General features: G+C 46.7%; 1 protein-coding gene across 1 annotated transcript in view; it reads right to left on the bottom strand.

The window, feature by feature from the left end:
- FAM107A (family with sequence similarity 107 member A) overlaps window positions 1-18,465 on the bottom strand; it is a 57,334-nt gene that overhangs the window by 21,538 nt on the left and 17,331 nt on the right. The window contains exon 2 of the mRNA XM_081072089.1: window positions 1,186-1,249. Within this exon, the coding sequence (XP_080928215.1) occupies window positions 1,186-1,249 (64 nt within the window). The remainder of the gene's footprint in view (window positions 1-1,185; window positions 1,250-18,465) is intronic.

Here is an 18,465-nt window from a genome sequence, read left to right as displayed (position 1 = left end):
GAGAACCAACCCAAAGAGTTTAAAGGTGGAAGGGCAAAGTCGACCAGGGGCATTTGGAAGACACAAGAAACTGACAGTTTTGATTGTCTACTCTGTGTCTGGTGCTGTGCTAAAACAAAAACTAATGTTTACTGTATGCTTTATGTCTAATTTTGTTTTATCTTCACGACCCTTTAAATTAGGGTCTGTTAGCCTTCCGATTATACAGATGAGCAAACTGAGGATCAGAGATGTTAAGCAATTTCTCTAAAATCACAGTGTGGCGCTGGGATACAAACTCAGGTGGGCTGACATCAGACATGGGCTACTCTGCTCTACCGCCTCCCTGTTATTTCATTGACTCTCCAATGACGGATAGGTATTATCTTCAGTTTAGAGATGAGATAAGTGAGACTCAGGGAGGTGAGGTGGCTTGCTCATACTCACACAGCTATTTGGAGGAGCCAAGACCCAATCTAGTTCCCCACCTGCAATACTCATGCCCTTGGAGTTTATAGACCCCCTGGAGCTGTCCAGGGTACTGGATGGCGTCTGTTCAAAGCTGTACCTATGTGGGCCAGGGAATCTTGAGCTGGCTGTTGGGGCCTCAACCACACAGTACCTTCTCCCTTTACCTCTGCGTCCTCTCAGTCTTGGTGCCTTCTGGCTGGCCTTTGGCCACTGCCCAGTTCCAGCTCTGACTCAGAGGTCCCTGCACTTCTCTGCTCCTCAGTCACCACCCAGGGTCCCAAGGACCCAAGTGACACACTTTGATCTTCAGAGACCTCTCTGATTGGCCAGATTGATAATGTCTCATCAACAGCCATCTACCATGGGTGCCAGGTATGATGCCAGACGTTCGGCGTTCACTATCTCATATCCATTCTTCAGGGGACGAAGTTATAACCAATTTACTATTCATCTCATTTAATCTATTATTTGATCAACTATGATTATGCCCCCTTCAGAAGTGAGGAAAAGAAAGCTCAAGTGACTTGCCCAAGATCACATAACTAGTTAGTAGTGGAGCTAGAATTTGAACCCAGATGGTTCCAAAGTTTTTGATGCAGGGAGGAAAACAAGCCAGCTGTTGAACAAGGTGGGGGGTTCAGGCAAATTGTGACTAAGGAATGTACTTTTACAGAGCATGCCAAAAGGATTAGCTCAGGTTGCATCCCTGAGGAATAATACGTGGATCTGACTTACCTGAATCATTTAGTCTCTGCTTCTCATTTTCAATATGAAATATGGCCTGAGGAGAGTATTCTTTCTGTGAACAGAAAGAAAGTAGGTGGAGGTGAGGCCCCTCTGCTCCTTGGCAAGGGAGGAATGATGAGATATCAATAGTGTCCCTGAGTCTTTTGACCACAGAAGCGACTGGTCAAGGTCAAAGTCCTCTCCAGAGAAATAAATTACTATGTCCTTGGAGTGTGTGTGTGTGTGTTGGGGGAGCATTTATGAGACTCATGCTCTTTTTTAAAAAATAGATTATTTTTTAGAACAGTTTTGGGTTTAGAGAAAAGTTGAGAAGATTGTCGAGGATGTTTTACACCTTGCACCCACTTCCTCTATGATTCACATCTTACATGTATGTAGGTGTGCATGTATGTAGTATGGCACATTTGTTACAGTTAATGAACTAATTTTCATACATCATTATTAACTAAAGTCCATACATTCTTTAGATCTCCTTAGTTTTTATGTAATGTCCTTTTTCTGTTCTGGGATCCCATTCAAGATACCAAATTACATTTAGTTGTTTGGTCTCCGTATGCTCCTCTTGGCTCTGAGAGTTTCTCAGACTCTGTTTTTGATGATCTTGACAATTTTGAAGAGTACTGAGATCCATGTTTTTTTTATGTTGAGGTCCTGTCCACACTGTTCCTTCTTCCTGGCCTGTATTCTCTCCACCTTCTTGGCAAACTCCTTATCCTTCAAGGACCAAAATTCAGAAGGCTTCATGGTTTGGCTCTCAAGGTCAGTTCTTAGACATCGTGTCCTCTCCCCGTACACTAGACTTTAAAACAATGCTAAGCCAACGATCCCCAAATGTTTAGACTTTCACACTGAGCTTAAACTTTGCCCAATGACTACTTGACATCTCCACTTGAAAGTCTAATAGGCCCGATTCATAATAGCCCAAATAGAATTCTTCACCACTCCAGCCCCCAACCTGTTTGTCCCCTGCCCCCCATCTTGGCAACTGGCTCCACTCTGGCCCTGGGCCTCAGAGGGGAGCCTGGGAGTCTACTTCGTCCTGCCTTCCTGAAACCCCACAGCCCTCAAATCACTGAGGCGTGGTGAGATCACCGCCTGGGATTTCTTCGATCCATCTGCTTCTCCAGACCCTCCGTCCTAGCCCAGCTACCACTGCCACATGCCTGGATGCCTGCAGCAGCTTGTCTTCCTTCAAGCTGTTCTCCACACAGATTTCAGAGTGAGCTTTTAAAATGTAACTCACACTCTGATCCTGTCCTACTCGAAACCCTTTGGTGCCTTCCCTTTGCACTTGGAATCGAGTTCACATGCTTTCCCCTGGACCCTCCCCACCAGCCTCTCAAATCCCATCTATTTGTTCCTTCAAATGTTCAAGGGCTTGGGATGTCTCAGTGAAGAAAACAAAGGTCCTTGACCTTGTGGAGCTGACATTCTCGTGGGAGAGATAGACAATAATGAACAAGTGAAATAGATGGTAAATTAGAGGTGATAGATACTACGGAAAAAAGAAAAATGAGAGGAGGGAGAGGGGTGGCTAGCAGTACGTGAGGGCAGTATGTGGTAATACCTGGCTGCTCGGAGGGGTCTTTTTGAGAAGGCGAGATGTGAGCACAAACTTGAAGGAAACGGGAGAGTTAGCCAAACAGATATCTTGAGGAAGGGTGTCACAGGCAGAGGGAACAGCTAGAGCAAGGGTTCTGAGGCTGGAGCACACAGGAATGTTCAGGGAACAGTAAGGTGGCCAGGGTGGCTGGAGTGGAGAGGAGCGGCACTCATATGAAGGAGGGTCAGCAAAGAAATGGGGGCCACTTTCCCTCACACCCCACATTCAAGACACTAAGAACTACTTGGGTTCCCTGAAAGCCATGCTGTGTCTCATTTCCTGCTGTTGCACAAGCTGTTTTCTCTACGCAGGAGGCACTCTCCAGCTCTTATCCGTTAGTCCCAAATGCAATGCCACTTCCTCAAGGAGGTTGTCCGCCATCGTGAGTTCCTGCAGCACCACAGACTTCCCTTATATTAATAGTCACCACCGAATTGTGATTGTTTGGGCCCTCTCTCCTCCACCAGACTGTATGTACTCGCCTATTCACAGCTGACTCCTCAGAAGAGTCCAGAGCTGGGCTTGGATTGGATGCCCAAAAATGATTTATTGAAAGAATGAATGAAGTGAATGAGTGAATGAATGAATACACCCATATGGGGAGCTCTGGGCTATGTGGGGAAAGCGGCAATTCCACAGAGACTAAGTCAAGGCCAGAACCAAGGGAGGTTCCCTTCTGCGTGCCCAGGGATTATTCAGGGTGGACAGAAGGGCAAGGGTCCTGACATTTCCCCCGGCTGCTCCCATTTTGAGCTCTGCCACCAAGGAGGGAACACAAAAGCCAGGGTGTGTTGGACTTGGCCAAGTCTCTTTTGTGGTTTTTTAACAAAGGGATTAAGAAGACCCGTAACCTCATCTGTGAAAGAAAATTCCAGGACATAGAAAAAGAACCTACTCCAGAGGGCTTAAAGGGGCTCCACGTTTCTTCTCACATCTCCTCAGACAGACCTAGGAAGTGGGGCTGGGTCCCAAGGGCAATGTTAGCATGACAAAGCCAGAGTTTCATAAGGAGCAGCCTGCAGAACTGGAGTCCAAAGAATTGTCCCTTGAATGCCCGCCAACCCTGCTTGCATGAAAGACTTGTTGGAAAATCAGGCCAACCTGTGGCCAGTAAAATCTCAGTGACCAAGGCCTCTCTCCTTTCAATGACTGGTGAACGAGAAAATGCTCACTTGCATGCAACCACTTGCGAAGGCAAAGCTGATTTGAAAAGCCACTTGGATCGTTGCTGATGTATTACAAGTAATTGGTAATCTTTTCCAAGGATTGTGCTGATAAATACGGCCAATCCTCATTTGTGCACACCGTTTAGAGATTGGAAGATGCTGGCTCAGTGGTCGTTTTGGTTAGAGAGTGTTAGTACACACAACACAATACCAGAGGAAATAGGATTGTATATTGTACAACATACCCCACTATGGCGGAACACAGCTCAATGTTGGCTGAAGCCAAAGACATTTGCGTCCCTTTGTGCTTCCTGTGGCCACCACCTGCTTCCTTTTCATGCCCAATTGTTGAGAAAATCTTCTTGGGGTTGGTCCTTGGCGACCTTCCCTGAGTCTTTCCCCAAAGTCTCCTCCTCTTCACTTTGCTGCTTCTCCTGGAGGCTGATGCCTCTGAGATGTGCCAAGGAGACCCTGGGCACATCCCGTGTCTGCCTTAGTGTTCCCCACAGGACGCAGACGCCAAGGAACACGTATGGGACCTTGCTTTGCGTGTAAACATTTTTAAAATCGAAGTATAGCTCACATCCATAAAGTGCACTCATCTTAAGTGTGCAGCTCTATGAAAATCGACAAATGTGTTTACCCACAAACCATCTCCAAGATCAAGATAGAAAACATCCCCTGCACCCCAGGTGGTTCCTGGTGCCTCTTTTCGGTCAATGCCCACCTTCGCCGCCGGAGCGAGCACTAGTCTGACCCCTATCACCGCAGATTTGTCTGTTGTTCCAGAGCTTCATATAAAGGGAATCACATAATTTACCCTTTGGGGTCTGGCTTCTTTCACTCAACAGCGTGTTTGAGATTCATCAAAGCCGTGGCCTGTCTCAGCAGTTCATTCTCTTTATTGCTGAGTGGTGTTCCGTCTTATGCGACATCACAGTGTGCTTGTCTGTTCTGTGGATGGACATTTGGGTGATTTCCAGTTTAGGCTATGACTAACAAAGCTGCTGTAAATACCTTTCTGTGAATTTTTGGGTACACACAATGTTGGTTTCTATTGGGCAAATACCCAGCCATGGAATTGCTGGGTCATTAGGTAGGTAAATGTTTAACTATAGATGTTGTCAACAGTAATTGTATCAGCTCAGGTGTGTGCTTTTCACATCTTCACACATAGATTTCTTTTTTTGACACATTGAGGTCATTGCTGGGTATAGTCCTTTGGATTGGTGGGGGATAAACAGGAAGTATTAGTAAAAGTGCATCTTAGATAAACATAGAAGGGCTTGAATTCTGCCCTTGGGAGAGATGAGGGTAGGGTCTTAAGAGCATTTGGCCTTGCAACCTGCAGTGAACCAGAGGGAAGCGTGTCTCCGGGGTGTCTTTATTTACCCCCCAATTAAACTGCAAACACCATGAGAACACAGACTGTGACTTATTCAGGGAGGTTTCTTCAATGTCTAGCATAGTTCCTGGCACATGGGTGCTTAGTAAAGAAAAACCAACTTAGTAATTGTTAGCAAATGTTTATTGAGCAGGTCCTAGGGCCAGGCCCTGTGATAAGACTACCTAAGTGGTCTCACTTAAGCCTCCTAACAGTCCTTTGAGATTGCAGAAGAGTGGACTTCCTGTTTTACAGACGAGGAGGGAAGCTGAGGCCTTGGACAGGTTACTATATACAGCCTGTATACCATATACATATGCAGGTTACCATATATAGCCTGAAAGCACTGTGACTCGGGAACTTGCAGTCTTAGCCACATTCACAAGTGGTGCGTGCGTGTGTGTGTGGTGGCAAGAGCCTGCACCCCATTTTACAGAAAAGGAAACTGAGGCTCAGATAAGTTAAGGAACCCTTTTCCATGGAGGCAGCGGGGCCAGCCTCCCCATTAAACTAATTCTTAAAAGTGGAATATGTTTTAACGTGGACCCTTGACTGCTGCCACCTTCTCCTTTCCGCATTCCTGAGCCCATGGCCACTGGGTATCACAGGACCCTCTGTGATCCTCTGCTCAGTGCCTCATTTGCACAAAGCCACCCATGCTGTGGCTGTGTGAGGCAGCACCTGCTGTCTCTCTTTCATCCCCAGGGACGGAGAGAATCAAACCCAGCAGTGTTTCCTCTAAAGTGCTGGGCACTGTAGAGAAGGTGCCAAACCCTGGGGCTTGTTCCTTTGCAGGGGTCCACTCATATCGCACTGGTGTTGGGTTCTCAGCTGAGGTGTGGTAATGAGGGCACTGTCTTCCATCAAAGGAAGCGTCCATGATTCTGATCTCCAGGGTCCTCTCCCCACTCCATTCATTTCAGCCCCTCAGGTCTCAGAGGCCCTGAGTGTTCTACTGCCCTCCTGGACCCCAAGCAGAAGCATTGGGCGAGGAGCCACCTCCCATCCAGGAGGCAGAGGGGCAGCCTTCCTCTCCTCACCTGGACTTGATGTGTGGGCTGTTTAGTTTTCCTTAAAAGCTTGTGAAAAAGTTCACACAGGTAATATACAAATCCATTGCTGCTTTAAACGTTTGGAACAACCCAAATGCATATTCATTTAAAAGTAACATTTCTCTTTACTGTACCTTCTCAACTCCAATCTCACCCCTTCCCCAGAGTTCACTGTTTTTGATTTTCTGTGTGTGTGCCTTGGTCATTTTTCAGCAGCTTGCTTTTGAAACTCTACAATATGTCTTGTAGAAATTTCTATGCCAATACATGTAGGTCTACTTCACTTTTTTGATCTACTGCAGTGGGTAATACAGCGTGATGCCCATAGCTCTCTTTTTTTTTTAAACCAATCCCTTTTAGTTGCATGTTTAGGTTGTTTCCAATTTGTCTCTATTACAAATAATTCTGCTCCAGACATGCTTGTGTCTGCCCCTCTGTGCATGGATATGAGCGTTTCTCTAGGCTGACACTGTGAGATGGAAATGCTGGGTCAAGGGGTACATATATTTGAAATTTTAGCAGGTGCAGCCAAATTATCCTCCAGAATGGTTGTACCACTTCATATGCCCACCATTCAGTGTCTGAGATAACTGGAAAGTCTACACCCTCGTTAACTCTGGGTGTTAGGAATCTTTAAATTATCTACTAGACATTAATCTATGGTATTAGAAATCAGGATAGAGGTTACCTTTGTGGGGATTCATGGTGGATGGGAAGGGCCCAGTGGGGCTTTGTGGTGGCTGTTGATGTTCTGTTTCTTAATCTGAGTAGTGGTTATACAGATATTTTCAGTTTCTCAAAATTCATTGAGTGGTATACTTATCACTCAATGACAGCTGCACCTTTCTATATGTATGTTATTCTTCAATAAAAAGTTCCAACTATTTCTTCCCTTCCTCGATCTGATGGGTAAGAAAACAAGATCCCATGATCGTTTTATTTTGGCAGTTGAACCTTCTTTTGTTGATACTTTGGCCTTCCCGATTCTTTCTTGTGGAATATTTACTTCCAGATCTTGTGAGAGCCGTTTATCTGACAGAGGAAACCCCTTCAGAAAGGGGGAAAGGGACTTAAACCTCCTGGAGCACTGACTATATGCTCTAATGCTCACAGCAGCTTTTCAGGGTAGGTGCCATTCACCCCATTTTACAGCTAGGGAGGCAGGGGCTCAGAGCAATGAGGTGACCTGCCCAAGGTCATGAAATTGTCTAACTGCAGTGCCCTGCCCTCTTCACTACCCTTTAAGCAGCTCATGTGACAGGCATTGGGCTAACCATGCAATAGGCAAGATCTCAATTAATCCTTGCAACAGCCCAGTGAGGTAGCTATGTTGTCATCCCATTTTACAGATGAGAACACTGAGGTTTGGAAAGGTTAAATAACTTGCTCAGCTCAGCCCGTTAGTGAGTGGAGGAGCAGGGTTGAGCCCAGGTCTGCCTGGCTCTAAAGCTGTGACAAGGCAGCACTATCCAACAGGATGTTCTGCAGTGATGGAAATGTTTGATATTTGTGCTGACAATATGGTAACCACTGGTCACGTGTGGTGATTTAGCACTTGAAATGTGACTAGTGCTACTGTGGAACCAAAATTTCAGCTTTAGTAAATTTTAATTCATGTAAGTAGCCTGTATTAGACAGTGCAAATCTAAGGAATCAGGTCAGGAGGAAAAAAGCTGCAGGGTACAGGCACAGATGACAGAGCAGCTGCCCCATGGGAAACCATCCAGCCCATCAGGAGTGACCCCCTTGTGGAGGTCCTGCCAAAGCCCACACACAGCTGGGTCTCATTTCAGGCACTAGAACCACGCCTTGTGGAAAGAGCCAGGGCTTTGTAATCAGATGTGGCCTGAACAAGTCTCTCAACCTAAGACTCAACGTGTAGGTTGTTAGCATTGATTTTGCTGTTGTGCGTGAGGTTCCGATGGGCACCTTACCCATGTCTTTCTGTGGGGGCAAGAGCACCCACCCACAGGGGAAAAAATTCTTCCCAGTAGCATCCTGGCCCGATGGTTGCAGTATTTTCAAGCGTGATAGATCTTGGCATATGTACAATCTCACTTTAAACCTCTCAGGAGCATTGGACTTTAAAAGAATGTTCTTCTGAAAAGACTCCTTAAGTCAAGCTCATAATCCCCCCTGGAATGTATTTCCTGGGTGAGTTTGGAATTTTGGAGAAAACAGATTTTTTTTTTTAAGCAGATTTGGTTTCTAAAGTCTCTGTGGTGTAGGGCTGAGGACCAGGCCAGGAGACAGGACTTGGTCAGGGGGCGCTTGGAGGTCAAGGAACTGGATCCCGCTAATCTCGGCTCTGGCTGGCTGCTGGGGTCTGAGGGCCAAGATTCTGCCTTCCTGGGAGGACAATCCTGTAGGAAACAGGGCTGGCGGCTTACAAAATCACGCTCCAGGGGAGCCACTGAGCCTGTGGCTGGGGGGAGGGGCGGGGCATGGGAAGAGACACCCGGGCGGGCCTTGCCAAGGACTGGACAATGGCGCTTCCCAGCAGGTGAAATCCAAACGGCCCACAAACGTAAGAAAAGGTGCCTGGCCTCCCCAGAAACGGAAGAAATGCACACTCAAGCAACAATGGAGGATTATTTTTCACCTATCAGATTGGCAAAAATTAAAACAAAATGATACCTAGTGTTGGAGAGTGTTGGCTACCTAGTGTGGGGAAATGCACACTCAGATGATTCGTGGAGGGGTGTTGGGAGTACAGTCATTCTCCAGGGAAATGTGGGCATTCCAGTCTCTATGCTGGGCCACTAGAAATGTGTATTTTCATAATTGAACGTATGCACAAAGATATGTGGTCAAGGATGTGCATTAATCAGCATTGTTCATAACAGTAAAAAGATTGGCAGTGAGTGTCCAGAGAGAGGACACTGGTTAAATAAGCAGTTTTATCTCCACAAAATGTAGCAATTTGTGCCTGAAATTGATGCTGTAGACCTATGTTTACCAACACGGAAGATGCCCACCGTGAAAATCATATATAAAAATCATGTGGGGAAACGAGGTTACACAATAGTATTTGTGATTCTAGGTTTTTGGTAACAAAGTTGATTATATATATGTATTACTCTATCTGTAGTGTTATGCTATAGATTTAATGTTAAATATATATACACATATAGTATCACATATATAAATAATATATGTTTGCATGTGGAGATATGTGTATATGTGTGTGTCTCTCTATATAGATGCTTATACGATAGAAAGTTTGCAAACTTAACTGTCCAAACTTCGTATGTAAATTCAAATGGAAAACGTTTAGAAGGATACAAATGAAAATGTTTTCAGTGATTATACTCGAGTGGTGGGGAATTTTATTTATCCATTTAGTCATTAATTCATTTTTATAATTCTTTGAATTTCCTGAGGGTTTTTTTGGGCAATGAACTTGAATTGTTTTTATAATAGGAAAAATAATTTGTTAATATCAGTTCAGGAAACAAAGAAAGTCAATAACTCTATCTCAACTGTATTAGCCAGCGGAAATGCACTTATCCCCTCATACCAAGACTGTCCCCAGTTCTTGTCCACATTAGATGCCCCCTCTGATCCCAGGACGGTCTTTAATTACAATAATAACAATGAAGAGAAGGATAATGATGATGTCCATTTAATGAGCACATACTTCGTGCCAGGCCTAGGCTGGTACTTCATGCGCATTCTCTCTTTGGATCCTAACAATGGCCTGAGACGCAGATACTCTCGCGTCTTTGGATTTCCTAGGAGAGCCTGCAATGGGGACTTTGTGCACATGATGTCTTGAGGGAGAACTTTCATGGGAAATCTGTAAAGGAATAAGGGAGGGAAGTAGGCTGGGGCAGGAGAAGATGTTACGCAAAGATGTGGGTTCAGCTGAAGATGTGGGTGTCAGCCTGATCCTATGGGGAGCCCTAGATTGTACACGAATATCACAGTATTGTCCTACTTTGAGGCAAGGCTTTTGTCCCTCCATATCGGTTGGTCATTGGCTAAAGGACAATGGGAAGGGATAACCAGGAAGTTGGGGTGAACCCCCCAGCTATCTCTGGGTGAGGCACCTCCCATCAGTGCAGGGCAGTTGTTCTGAGAAGAATGCAGCTGTTAGCAGTCAGTGGTCACAGCAGCAGGGGCATGTGTGTGCTGGGTCAGTAAAACGGTGAAGCACCAACTACATGGTGTCTACATGTTATCATATAACTACATGTTATCCTCCCCCTTGTACAGATGGGGAAACTATGGCTCAGAGAGGTTAAATAACTTGCCCAAGTTTACCCAGCTAGTAAGAGATGGAGCTGGGTTTTGAACTTAGCTCTGAAGCCCTTGCCCTGAGCCCTGAAACTGGACTGCTGGTAATTGCCCAGAGGAGAAGGAGACTGAGGCTCTGCCCCACCAAGGGCCCCTCCATCTACGGTGCTGCACACTGGCATCTTGGTTGATAAGCACTTCCAACCTGCGCTGTTGAAGAAGGGAGCCACGGAAAGCCTTTGTGTTTCTGCAGAGGTCTCAGAAGGTTGTCTGTTGGTGGAGCTGCTTGCTAGGAGACATTTCTCAAGAAAGGTTCCTTTGGAAAATGGGCTCAGGCTCTGCCCACAGACCCACATTATTATATCTGGTAGAGAGACATCCCAGCACATTTCCCCAAGGTATTAGAAGTAGATCCAATTCTTACTCTAACTGGTTCTTCCAGGCCCCAGCTCAGAGCGTATCTTGGCTGAAAATAGTTTCTGTGCCAGACAAACTCAGAATCCTGAGGACAAAGGGCCCTTTGAAATGACTTGCCTGCCCTCTCCATTATATAAACAGGGAAACTGAGGCACAAGGAGTTGAGGGACTCACACAGTGAGTTAGTGGCAGGGTCATGACTCACCTCTCTCATGACTGCACAAAGAAAGCATCTATTATGCGCCCAGCCACAGAGTAGGTGCTTTAGCACCTTCATCTGATAAATCTGACCTCTGGACTCTCTTGGGGTCAGTTTCTACTGGCTGTTTGTTTCTTGATGAAGGATCACATTTTCTTGTTTGTAGGTCCAGAGAATTTTGATCTTACACTGGATGTTGTGTGCGATGTGTTGTAGAGACTCAGGATTCTCTTTTCTTCTCCGGACGAGTATTACATTTTGTTTTGGCAGGCAGTACAATTACTGGTTGATACCATTGAAATCCCGTGGGCTTGCTTTTACACTTCGTTAGAGAGGATTCATGCAAAGCTCCGTCTGTTTCCCAAGCCTCTCTAACTTGGCAGGACTCGCCTCCGAACTCTGCCCTGAGCATCTTGAAGGATTTGGCTTTGGGCTTTGTTAGGGCAGGTCTAGAGCAGCCCTCACAGTAGAGCGTGATCCTTAACCCTAAGGCATGGCCTTTCTGTTATTTCAGGTCAATTTCTGGGATGAAGATCTAACAACTCCCAGCACTGTTTGACCTGTACTATCTCAGTTTGCTCGCAATCCCCTAACAGCTGCTTTCTGGTAAACCTTGGACAGTTTCATCCTATGCATGCGTAGCCCAGGCTTTGGGCAAGGACTTGTGGGTCCTGGGGGACCCCCACAAGATTTCGGGGCCCCCAGTGTCTATGCAGCTCCCTCCTCTCCAGTGTCCTGTCCCGCAGATTCCTTCTGCTTTTGTTGCCCCAATTGCCCCAATTCTGATCTCCGCCTCCTGAGCACAGAGGGACTGTCGTGCTCTGTTGCCCTGTGCCATGCTTGTGAAATTACCCAGGAGGAGAGCCCAGGTGATAAGCAGTCTCACCTGTGAGTTTCTCTTCCTTCAGAATCACGGTGCCTGTTATACGATGCCTGCTCTCCAGCACCTGAAAACAGTTGTCTCTTATTTTGTCAAGTGTTATGTTATTTTTGTGGGAGGGCTGATCTGGTACCAGGTTCTCCATCAGGGCCGGAAGTAGAAGTCCAACTCAGTTAGGCACTTTTTCTGTACATATATATTTACCTTGGAATGCTCACAAGGACCCCAAGAAAAAGGGCTTAATATCCTCCTTTAACAAGTGAGAAAACCGAGGTTCGGAGGGGTGCAATAGCTTGCCCAAGTGGCAGAGTGATCGAGTTAAAAACAAGCTTGCTGGACCTCAGAGCCCATGGTTTATCCCTGTATGGCCCCTTCTTTCAGTGAAGAAGCTAAAACCAAAACTAAATCTCACTGTCACCATCACCAAAATAGCAGCATTTTTTGCGCCAATTTACAGTTTCACGTATCCCATCTCTCACTGCATACCTGTACTCTGCTTCTTCCACAGACTCCCTGGTCTGGGTGGTCATAACGCTTCCTGATTAGTCATCTCCTAGGGGGCTTCCAGTGTGTTCTTCCCAGGAAACTTTGGCGGTCCTACACCCTTGCCTTTCTGCTGTCAGTGGCTCCCTGTCACCCATTGGCATTTCCCAAAGTATAGAATTAAGAACTGCACCTTAGGAAACGTTGTAACCCACTGGTCTCCTTTTGGAGATTTACAGCTGGAAATGTGAACATGTGGAGTCTCTGCAGGAAGGAAACTTGTTTAAGTGGCTGTAACCAGTCTGTTGGCTCTGAAACCCTCGGCTCCCCTATTACCTGTTAAAATCTTGTGGTTGGAGCACAGAGTAAAGACTACTCTGTGGCTGCATCCTGGTCTTTCTCCATTTCAACCTACTTTTAATTTCATTTCCCACGACTTCTGTCACAAGCCACCCTTAAGCCCCCTTCCTATTTCTCCCTTCAACCTTCTACCCTTCTAATTGTAAGAATGATATAAGCCTGTAACCGCTGGGAGTTTCCTTGAGGGAGAACTGGCCCAGAAACGGGATCAACCAGAGGAAAGTGGAGCCTGAGGAAGAGAGGGGCCGGCTCTTGAAGACTTCATTTAAGACCCTGGATGCAGTCTTGCCTGAAGCCATCTCTCCTACACTTTAAGCTACGAGAGCCGATAAATTATCTTTTCTTCTCCCTCAACTCAGAGCTCTTGCAACCAAAAGAGCCCTTAGCTGGTACCTCTTTCCAACCTCCTGAAAAGTTTTCTGAGACTGAGCTCTATGTCCTGTCCATGTTTACTCCCTCTCTGGACCTTACACAGTGTGGTACCAAGGGTTGGGGTTCCAATGCGTCTTAAATGTCATGAGCCATTGTCCCATGAGGGCCACTTTTCATGGCCCAGGATATGACCAGATGTTAGCAATATGAAACTAACTTCATAGTTGCCAGCTCTGAGTTTTTTCCTAGAGGATGGAGGTGAGGAAACTGGTGGGGAAAAGAGGGTCCGGCTGTGGTGAAAAGACCATGAGATACTCTGAAGTAACTCGGTCTCCCGCTGTTCACACCTGGTGTAATCCCTTCCTTCGGTGTGGGTGGGACCTGTGACTTCATTCTAACAATAGACAATGGCAAAGGTGACTGCCTGTCACTCTCATAATTATGGTGGTGTGTGTGTGCGTGTGACTCAGTCTTGCTAGCATGCACCAGCCAGAGGTTCTCCTTGCTGACGCGGTGAAGTGAGCACCCATGCTGAGAAGCCCATGTCGCTAGGAGCTGTTAGGAGCCTTTAGGACTGTGGGTGGCATCTAGGACCGGAGGACAGCCTCCAGCCAACAACCAGCAAACATCTGGGAACTTCTGTCCTATAAGCACAGGAAATGAATTCTACCAACAACCTGAAGGAGGTCAGAAGAGATTCTTCCCCAGTCGAGCCTCCAGATGAGAAGGCAGCCTGATCAGCCCCTGGGGAGACTGAGCAGAGGACACAGCCCTGGCAGGCCAGGACTCCAGCCCATGGAAACTACAACCGCAGTGTGTTGTTTGAAGCTGCTGAGATTGTGGTGCGTTGTTACACTGCGATAGAAAACCAGCACCATGGGTTGGGGGGAGTGAGAGCCCAGGTTTGATTTCTGACCCACTTAGCAGCAGTGTGACCTTATGTGAGTCACAACACCTCTCTGAACCCCAGTTTTCTCATGTACAAACAGGCACAGACTGGGGAGAATTAGAGCCAGTAAACGGAAAGCACCTAGCAAGGGGCCTGGGACGGAGAAGGAGCTCAATAAATAGTAGCAGTTAAGAGTTATCATGATTTTTAACTTTCTTCATTCATTTTTCTATATTTTCAATACTGATCGTGGATTACTTTGGTAAGTAGAAAAAAATAATTTTGCTTAAAATAACGAAGGGAAGAATTGATTTGTCTAAGAGCACAGAGCTAGTCAGCAGTAGAACCAGACGACAGCTTGAGAATCCTAGGTGGGGCTCTTTCTAGAACAGCCCCTTCCTCATACCTGATATAACAACAGAAGCAGCAGCAACAACAACTACCCTAAGAGCCAGGTCCCTCACCTGTACCAAACCTGCAAAGTATGTAAGTATCCTTCTTTTACAGAAGAAGAGACGGGCTCAGAGAGGTTGAGTCATTTGCCCAAAGTCCCACAGCTGACTAGCAGCAGAGCTAGGATTTGTCTACTAGTCCACAGCATCCAAACCTGCCTGATCTTCCCTCCCCAGACCCCCATGGAGATGGTGTGGGGAACACTTGGGGTTTCAGGAATGGGACAAAGGCAAGGAAATCAGCAGTGAGGCCTGGCCCCAGATCCCATTACGCCAGGAGAGATCGCATTTCCCCCGTTCTGGCGCCCTGAGCAGGGCAGAGAAGCGGGCAGGCAGCCACTTCCCTGGTTATTCAAGTAGAAAATTACAGGTGCCCAAAATAGCCTGGGCATTCTTTTATTTATGAATAAGCAGCTAGCCCGTGGAACTGGAATGGGGGCTTACATGTATTTCTTTCCACAGGCCACTTTCCTGGGATCTGCAAGGATTCCTCTCTCAGGGGACTCTCTCAGAAGTTGGGGGAGCAAGCAGGATTGGGGTGGGCATTTTTAGGGTATGGTCATGGGAAAAGGAGCAATGAGGCCTCACTACACAGGAGCTGGAGGGCCTGAGTTCCCCGGGAATGCAAGGGATGGGATGGCAGACATGGGTCTTTCCCAGCCACCTCCTTCTTACCATGTGACTTTGGGAAAATGGCTTAACTCTTTGGTCCTTCATTTCTTCTGTAAAATGGGATGAGTCCTAAACTCACAGAAAAGTTTCTTTTTTTCTGAGCATACAATTAATACTTGCTCATTATAGACAATGTAGAAAGTGCAAAAAACACCACAACAAGCTACAAAATGACCATTATATCCTTCCATTGCCCCTCCCCAATTAAGATAATCAGTATTAACGTTTGGTATATATCCTTCCAGTCTTTCTATGCATGTGTTTAAAAAAAAAGGCTGGTAGAGCCCACTATCTGAGCCTCTGTGCTCTTCAAATGGAACCCTCTCTTAGAGTCAGTCAACAAGCCTGAGCACTACCCTAGGCCCTGGGGCAGCTTAGAGGCAGGTTCCCCCAACACCTCCAACATCCTCTTTCCATTTCTCCAGCCCTTTGGAGACAATCCCCAACCCCGAGTCCCGGCTCAGAGCCACCTGATGGGTTGTGGGGAGGGAAAGCCATTTTGCAGGTCACAGACGTGGGTGTGGGGCCAAGGTGGGGGCCTGAGTCTCCTGGTGGGGACATCCATGACCTTTCCGTCCAGCAGGGCTCGTGCACAGAGGGGCTGGCGTGTGCCTGGCTTGTTGACTCTCGTCCCTGGAGGGTCAGGGTGGGAAGCTGCTGCCCTCCCCCAGGGGCTGTGTCTTGACTAGTTAATATGTAACACGCTTAGAATTGGTGCCTGGTACATAGTGCACAGTCAGTATATCTGAGCCGCAGATATGACTACGCCATTATTATTCTGAGTTAGGAGCTAGACGGCCAGAGGCCATCCTTTTTGGAGACTGAGTTGTTATGAACCTGAGAAGACAGCAGAATTAGTGCTATGGAAATAACAATAGCACTAATGACGAACACCACCATTTAGTAAGTATAGCCCTCTGGGCCAGACACTGTGCCAAATCCTACCAGTTGCTGCTTACAGCCACCAAATTAAATGGGCTTCATTAGTCCCCATTCACAGATGAGGAAACTGAGGCTCAGAGATGTTAAGTAGCTCTATCGAGGCCACACAGCTGGCAGGTGGCAAACAGGGACTTTATTCCAGATTTGTCTGATGTAGGATCCCTCATCCATGAGGCTCAGCCTGTTGGGATGAGGAAAGCCTGGTCCCTGCCCCTGTGGAGCTCGCTGTCTGGTGGCAGAAGCCCACATTTGGAACTTTCCCCCAACTTCTCTGAATGGTTTGCTGAATGGTGGATCTGTGGGCTTTGGGGTCACACTGTCTCGATCCCTCCCCTAACACCTCCTAGCTTAACTTCTCCAAGCGTCAGTTTCCCATCTAGAAAATGGGAATCATAAAACTGCTGCTGAGAGGATGAAATTAGATGACATAAATTTCCTAGCATAGGTGTGGGGCATAGTAAGTGGTCAATAAAGCCAGCAGTTAATAATTTTATCACTGATATTATCCCCAGAGGACATATTGAGTTTCCAAGGGCCATCTTCCATTTCACCTGAGTGGTGGGCAGGGCCGTGGCTGTTTAGCTTGAGGAAACTGACCTTCCCCCAGCATTTACAGTTTGCTGCTTCAGGCCAGATAATGCTGCCCTCAGCCTCGGCTGCTGCAGACATGGGCCCTACTGTGAAAAGAGGGGTCAGGGCATAAGAGGTCTTGCCCCAAAGCCCCCCAAATTCACTCCATCTGCTCTACTTCCCCTCCTGGCCTGGGACCAGCAGAGTTTGACAGCTGACACTGTCCTTCCAGAGAGGGTGCTGTGCTGAGCAGGTGGAGGTGTAGCTAATGGAGCTTCAGCAGGACCAGCCAGGCCGAGGTGACGTTTGCCCACCCTAGACGACTCCTTCAATCAAGAAAATACGCTTGATTTTCTGCAACATCTGTTTACAGGCAGGTCCCTGACCAAAACTCAGCCCAGAGCCTTGACAACTTGATCGAGAGAAAAAGGGGAAGTGCTGCCTCAGGGCTTGTTTCCTGGGCTCTGGGAAGCCCACCCACTGCTCTCAATGTGCTGCTGGGGTAAGGGCGTGGCCCAGAGACCGGGCTCTGAGATGGCTGCCTGGGCGTGATTCCTGGCTGCACCACGGCCCTGCTGCTGTGTGACTTTGGACAAGGCACCCAACCTCTCTGAGTTCAGTTTCCCTTCTGTGAAACGTGGGTAATAGTGGTCCCGACTACCTGGGGTTGCTGTGAGATGGTGCCTGGTACATACGTGTAATAATTATTAATTAAATGAGAAGTGATTATTTCCTTGAAATGAAGTTGTTTGGAGCTCTGTGGCCCAAGTTGCCAAACTTCTCTGTATGAGAATGAAGAAAGGGAGGAGACAAGTCACATTCTGTGGACTGTGTTTTGCAGGGCAGGTTCTTGACTCTGGGAAACGAGCTCCCTTAAGGATCTGACATGGCCATACTCCCTATTCTTGGAAAATCTGCACATACTCATGTACACACAGCACTTTGCACCCAACTCTGTAGAAACTAATCCAGGCGCCTAAACGTGGAATTGAGTCCAAGGAAAGAACAAAAGATAGGCACCACAAAATGTCTACTAGGATGGGGAAGAATAAAAAATACCCCCAAATCAAGGATTGGCCAAACAAACTGTGGCAGGTCCATATTAGCGGAATATTATGCACCCACGAAAAAGGTACTGATGTGGCTGGATGTGCATGATCTATTGTAGAGTGTAGAGAGGACGTCATCACCCAGATCTCACAGTAAACACAGGTGATGATGTGGGCCTGTAAGAGTCTGAAAGGATTCACACTACAGGTTAGCTGTGGTTGCACTGGAGGGAAGCATGATGGATGATTTTATTTCTCTTTGCTTTCTGAACAGCATTTTCTGATTTTTCTACAATAAAATGTATTATTTGAGTTATAAAGGATAAGAAAAGTTTTAAAAAAATGACAGGAGCAAAGTTTACTTTTTTAAATGATAAAAATGGAGCATTGTGGAAAGTTTAGAAAATAAAGAGGAAGAAAAACCAAATCACACCCCTTTCCTCATGCCTGTTATCACCCACCTTTATGCATTGTTTGGAGTCAGGTTTTGATTGTATAGCAGCTGTGCAGAATTGGTTCCCCCAGAGGAAGCGAATCTG

The sequence above is a fragment of the Rhinolophus hipposideros genome (genome assembly GCF_964194185.1).
Source record: "Rhinolophus hipposideros genome assembly, chromosome: 14".
In the NCBI taxonomy this organism is placed as follows: Eukaryota; Metazoa; Chordata; class Mammalia; order Chiroptera; family Rhinolophidae; genus Rhinolophus; species Rhinolophus hipposideros.
This window is presented reverse-complemented; position numbering and strand designations above follow the sequence as displayed.